Below are 6,512 nucleotides of genomic sequence, written 5' to 3' on the forward strand. Positions count from 1 at the left end.
GAGAAATGAAGTCGATTACTCGGAGCTTAGCGGTGGCACACCAGCTGGGTCGGTCCTGGTCCAGTTTCGCAATCCAGACCTGATTCCCATACCCAAATTGAGGGTGCCAAGGAAAGGTGCCGAGACTTGTAAGTACCTTGGCGGAAACGAGCACGGGAGGGTTTTTTCAGAACGCTGCACCTGGTAGGGCTGCCACATTCTGGTGTTTGTGCTTCCCCTCGATTGTGTTTTCCTTGGCTATGTGCTTGCTAGGTATGATGGATAGCCCTATTGAATAATGTCCGATGGAGCCGACAACAGTGACTGATCTTAAGTTTGAAGTTTGTGGGGTCGCGCCGACGACACCATCGGGCGGGCGACCGGCCGGGCGGGCAGCAGGAGCGCGCAATGAGTAGATGCGTCTCACATATCTCTACTTGTCCGCAGAGCTCATAAGATCGGTGAGCTGTGACGCGTACGCGCTTCATTGGATACTTAGCGTACAACAATGTCCTCTGTTAACCACAAACTAAGCAAGTGGCGGAACAACTTATTAAATGGACTTGTGATAATGTGAACATGTTTGAGTTTCGATCCTGGAATAGGACTGCTCGGCCCCGGAGGGGTGCAGCACTGGAGCGAGCTCGCGCTCTAAGCATGGATGTTTGTGTGGACTAACATTCCATATATGTAACTTAACATAGAATATCAAATTAGAAGTTGTGTATATGTATATGTTCTTGATCATACAGATGTAGGAACATCCAATAATTACCACACTATCTTGTATATATATATGAGAACCTTTCTTAGGAATATTTAAGTTAAGGCAATTTTATCATGATTATATATGATATAAAGAAGCAATTTTTTGCAAGAACTCTTTAACATAATTAGATTAATTTATCGAAGACCGTAACTAATAAGAAATAGAAAACAAAATAAAGAACGACAAGAGTGTATGAAAAAAATATGGAGACTTTAGGTTTATTCAATTATCTTCATACAGATATTACCTCGTGAAAAAAAAAGAAAAGCGAAAAAAAAGCTACTAAATACCATTTAAAAAATAAATTAGATAAAAGTTATGGAAGGATGAGATAAGGGAGGAGGAGACAAGGTTATTTTATGCGTCGGATGTCGTTTAAAACCACATAATAAAAGTTTTAACATGGAAATGGCTTTATGATCATTTAAAGGCCTAATATAAAATTATAAATCTTGGAAGACGTAGGGTTCTCATAATACTTCAATTAAGATGGCTTGTTCTGGTAGATTAGTGATTTTTTTGGACTGACTTGAATATTTTGGAAGATGAGGTTGTAGAGTTTCGTGATTTTCTCATATCATAGGGTCGGGTTTGTTGAAATTGTGTAGATTCGATTATCCGGATTAAATATAATTTTATATAAATAATATGAGATATCAATCATTATTTCAAGAATAGGGTTGTATGTGAGACACAGTAATAGAACCTTATCATTGTGGTGTATATTATAGAGTAGAGGCTACATATGCTATCGGTGAAGCACGGACCTTCGCGTTTCCCAAGGCTTGTTTTTGATGTCCGCCCCACTTTCGAATCGTCGATCGCGACGAATGCAGGGCCTCATTAATACTTCATTGCTAGAGTATTTGGAGTACTAGAAAATAACATTTATGTATTTTTCGATATCATTTGCCTAGTGATCGAATGAGCTCCGAAATCAACAAATTTCCATGGTAAAGAAAAAAAGCTTCACTTTTATGTAATGCATTGAATTTAGTAAATGATACAGTTCAACATGTTTATTGCAAAAATTTCCATGTCGAGGCAAAGAGGAAAATTTCAGCCGTATCGATGATTCCATCACGATAGGAGAGGAATTGCATGATTGATGCTCCACATACCTCCCTCTATGTCCCTATCAGCTAAAATAGGGTCCATCATATATATATAAGAGGTTTTTAATTAAGAGGGAAAAACAGAAGTGTTGGCTTCTTTCCAGTTTCATCCACGGAATCTACAACAATTGAATATACTAAAATTGTTGAGCACTACAACTAAGTTAAGAATGAAAGTCGGAATCTACAGCAACTGACTCTGCAGTGTATTTCCATCTTTCATAGGATAAATATACAACAACCAATCACATGGCACAGAAGTGAAACTGTGACTATTATGGGATAGCCAAAAAAAAAAAAAAAAACCCCACCGGTTACTGGTGCTTCTTTAATCTTGAATTTGAATTGGAAGAGTCCAAATCTCGATTCGAAGTTCTAATGATAAAAAGAACGGTTTCGAGGAGCATGCCACAGACCAGCCCTAAGATGCCTCCAGCAGCATTCTGCAAATTTAAAAACCACGGACATATTTTAAGACTATTGTCCTCTTCTGCTAATTAGAATAAAGGGATGCTTCAAATTAGAAATTGCCCTTAAGAGGGCAGGCGCTTTCAGAAGTTACCATTACTGCACTATGATTGAAGAGGGCTCTGAAAGCAGCATAACCAACCAAGTAGCCTGTAAACATCATCAGCACAACATGCAGACCTGTGGGGAAAAAACAAAAAAAAAAAAACATAGCTCACTTGGATGCTTGCGAAGGCTCATCTATCCTTTCATTTCTCAAAAATTGTTATTGCACTGTGAAAGTGAAATCTCTACAAAGAGAACATTCAACAAGCATTGGCTTCCAGGTATTTGAAGTTTCACATGAATGTGAGAGTAAACAAATCCACCATATAATTAAAAGGGCACTTGAGGTATAAACTGAATATAATGGTTAATAGTAGTACATCTTATGCAGAACCTGTTTCTGAAGCGAAGTAAGAGCTGAATATCAGAAGTATCTAAGTACCTCAAACCTACCAAGGATCCAGAATTATGGGATTGTACAGTTACAGAGTCTAAGTCTCAGCGTCTCGCGCACAGAACTGAAAAAACAAGCCTTCGAAGTTCATAAAGTTAGCTTCATAGGAGCATAAGTTTACACGCCATATTATTTGGCATTTTGTTAGGAAGCAGTGACAAAGCAAGCCTGTTTTATGAAGCCTAATGGATGCTCTGTATATGAGGCAATCTCATTAATCATGTAAGCCTAAAAATTTCTCATATTTCCAAAGATTGCATTCATAAAACAACCTAGAATGAGTAAAACCAGCAACAAATCTCCTAGATCCAGGTAGTTAATGGCTGCAAAACGATTGTTCTATGTTCTGCAGTCTCAGCTTAGGGACACTTGCAAGTTTTCTGGTATTTCCCCGTTTCTGAAGTTCATTTAAGGACATGAACTAGAGCACCGCTAACTCAATAATCATGCTGAGCCATTCTATATGATGATTGGTGCACTGAATCATTGCAAATGAACCCAGGACATTCTTTTCCAGAGTCTATTTTCATATTGGTAAAAGGGGAATTCACGCAATAAGGGAGTACAACAGCCATACATCATTAAGGATTATGGAATCCAGACCTAATACTAGATGCACAGTGGCATAGCCCTGTAAAAGAGAAAAGGCAGGAGTATTTTTACTCCACCGTGTAGACCATCGGTCAAGTAGCCAATTTAGCCGCCCTTTCCTGCTTCACAGCTTGCTCCTCCTTGTTTACTTTCTTATCTTGGAAATCTATGTTCTTATTAGCTCATAAGCGAAGGCAGTTGATGCATATTAATTACATATTACCACTCTGAAAACTAAATAGAGTCCGAATTTAGTGATTCTATGCCAATAATTGTAGGTTTCCCCTCCAAAAAAAACACTAACTAAAACTCAGAACATCTCGACTCCATCTCATTCTATTTGATATGATTACTCAGTATGAGCTAAAACTTGACTAACACATTCTCAAATATTAGATCAGCAAATACAATCACCAATACCATTCGAGACAACATCCAATTGTATCTTTAGTTCCTTCTCTTCTATGATTTTGATAGATTATCTTCTTTTTTTCAATTTACTTTTACCTCAACACTAGTCACTTGATTCCTCTCCTTCCACAAGGAACCGTTTGATTCAGTAGTTTGTAGTCACGAATCTCTTCTTTCATATTTAGTTCTACAGCATAAACAGTAGCGATTTACACATGTACAAATACTCGCAATAAGAAGTAGAAAAAGGAAAGAGGGATCCATACCGAATCCAATCTGATCCTTGTAAGAAGAGAACGGCTCGGAGATCTCCTTCTTCGGTGCGACGTCCTTCACGAGCTCCGCGTACTCCCTCCTCTCCGCCATCTCAGCAAGCTTCTTGAGCCTCTCCTTCAACTCCTCACTCTACCGCACTCCACCAAACACGATCACAAACCCAAAAATGAGATCCAACACGAAGAATACGAAGCAAGTACTTGGGCACCCTTCGCGAATGGGGGTACGCACCTTCTCCCTAGGCTTAGGGCTGGAGAAGACGAAGTCGGCGCCATTGAAGAGGCGGCGGAGTGGGGGCCGCTCGGCGGCGGGGATGGCGAACCAAATGGCTCGGAGGGATCGATAGGGGACGGAGCTCTGCGAGGAGAGGTACGAGGCGAGATCGCGGAGCTCGGCGCCGAGGGAGCCGCCGCCGCCGCCGCCGCATCGGGTGGCGGCGGAGAGTAGGAAGGATCGGATGGTTTCGTTGTTGGCGACGACGAGACCCCCCTCCGCCATACGTTTAGGGTTAGGGTTTTCCGATGAGCAGTAGTAAACGAACTCGGCCGTTGAGGACGAATGCGGCTCAACCGACTCCCGGGTTTCCCTGACTTGGACCTGTGTTTGGGCTGGGCTAAATAGGCTTTTATAGTGTAGTAGGCCGTTATTGGGTTTCTCTTGGTTTGGGTCGGGACTAGGCTTTGTATGTTTCCTACTCGGGCCCGGCCCATTAGGAGGAACAACGCATTTTTCCCTTTTTTTTTTTTCTTTTTGTCTCCCTTTGTTTTATTCATTTCATTATATGTCATTACTACTCCTTCCTATATTCTAAATCTGTTTTGTTTTTTTTTTTAATTTAACACCATCGATTGATGCTGGTTCTAACCTACTGATGCTCTTCAATGCAACCGTATCGCAATTGTGAGAATTAGGGTCTACTGGCCTGATTGTTGCGCGCATTGCGTGCCGCAACTGCAACCACGGCTCATTTGGTTCGCACTTTATATGCTATATATATATATATATATAATATAGAATTAGGCTGGAATACTATTAAAAGTAAAACGTTTTTTTTGCTATTAAGATTTTAACTCTTGGATGAAAAATTGTAAGGTTAGAATGATATTAGTCAGTTCGAGTTGAGTGATTCCCCTAGGGTTGAGTGGTCCTCACTGGGTTATAGTATTTAATCCAATGGTTAGAAATGATGAAAAGAGTTGATCCAATGGTTAAAAAACTGATAGCAATAATAAAATTTTGCTACTAATAGTAGCCCAGTCCAACTCTATATATGTATATATATAGAGAGAGTTCAGCTATGGTGCTTGTAAAAGCACCAAGCACTTGTGCTTGTAAGTTTTTTACTGTTAAATCTATTTTTCGGATCATTTTCAACCATTAGATTATACTATTCAACCAACCACCCACTAAACCCTAGGGGACCCACATCATTCTAACCGCATATCTCTTAATTCAATGGCTAAAAATTTACAAGCACTAATAACTTGGTACTTTTAAAAGCATAGCGGCTCTATTGGTGCTTGTAGATTTTTAGCCATTGAATTAAGTGATATGCGGTTAGGATGATGTGGGCTCCCTAGGGCTGAGTGGGTTGCTGGTTAAATAGTATAATCTAACGGGTAAAAATGATCAAAGGCGTCGATCTAATGGTAAAAAATTTACAAGCACCAAATGCTTGGTGCTTTTACAAGTACCATAGCCGGACTATATATATATATATATATATATATATATGACCCAAGCCTTTGGCTAAGGTTCAAAAGGCTAATGATCCTTTTCTTCTAGAGAAATTATTGGGTATATAATCGTACAAAAAGGGCTATAATTTTTTTTATTTCCAATTTTTGATTAGTGCCCGTTAGCTCCATAATAAGCTCCAACCCAAAGTAACCTTCTATTAAGGCTGCCGATCAAACATGATAAATATGCAAGTGCGAGATTTAACCTTCCGCCATCTAGAACCCTCCCAAGATAAGAAAAAAAAGAGAGTCCTGTTGATTTGATCTAGTTTGATTGATCACTATTAAGAATTTATTTGTTAGGACAGGACCGTATAGATAGAAATTTGTTGAGCTGTTAGCACACGCCTGTTCTGCAGCTTTTATGAGATAGAGAACGAAATTGCTAGCTGACGCCATACACAAACTCACAATCTTACGCCTAGAGTGTTATTCCGCGTTTCATCCTTAATTTTGCTCATTGCAATCTTTTGAAAACAAACATGGCCTAAGCTCTCAACTTTTCAAATAATTATTTAAATATAAAATAAAACATTTAATTTGTTCCCGACAACTCGGCGGATCGTACATGGTTAGGTCAAGCTCGGGCCGAATTTCGCCACGCCTCGGCCCTCGGTGGTTTCGTCATCCGGGCCAGCAATAGCTCCGGTCGAAGCCGGTCGCCC

The 6,512-nt window shown here is 39.9% G+C and overlaps 1 protein-coding gene across 2 annotated transcripts; it reads right to left on the minus strand.

The window, feature by feature from the left end:
- LOC109713692 lies at window positions 1,939-4,703 on the minus strand. Of its 2 annotated transcripts, none has more exons than XM_020237868.1 (4): window positions 4,340-4,703; window positions 4,099-4,237; window positions 2,396-2,511; window positions 1,939-2,306 (listed from the first exon to the last, which is right to left on the minus strand). In XM_020237868.1, the coding sequence occupies exons 1-4, from the start codon at window positions 4,604-4,606 to the stop codon at window positions 2,178-2,180; spliced, it is 651 nt and encodes a 216-aa protein (XP_020093457.1). In that variant the 5' UTR covers window positions 4,607-4,703; the 3' UTR covers window positions 1,939-2,177. The 2 variants fall into 2 exon arrangements, with proteins under 2 accessions (XP_020093457.1, XP_020093458.1); XM_020237869.1 differs by having other exon boundaries at window positions 2,426-2,511; window positions 4,340-4,701.

Source organism: Ananas comosus, linkage group 8, assembly GCF_001540865.1.
Source record: "Ananas comosus cultivar F153 linkage group 8, ASM154086v1, whole genome shotgun sequence".
Taxonomy (NCBI): Eukaryota; Viridiplantae; Streptophyta; class Magnoliopsida; order Poales; family Bromeliaceae; genus Ananas; species Ananas comosus.

Excerpts from the sequence above, each read along its gene's own strand:
- LOC109713692 (XM_020237868.1), bottom strand. The coding sequence starts at position 4,606 with ATGGCGGAGGGGGGTCTCGTCGTCGCCAACAACGAAACCATCCGATCC. Across the intron at positions 4,238-4,339 it reads GCCCTAAGCCTAGGGAGAAG|AGTGAGGAGTTGAAGGAGAG; the intron begins GTGCGTACCCCC and ends GGAGTGCGGTAG. Across the intron at positions 2,307-2,395 it reads AAAGCGCCTGCCCTCTTAAG|AATGCTGCTGGAGGCATCTT; the intron begins GGCAATTTCTAA and ends TTAAATTTGCAG.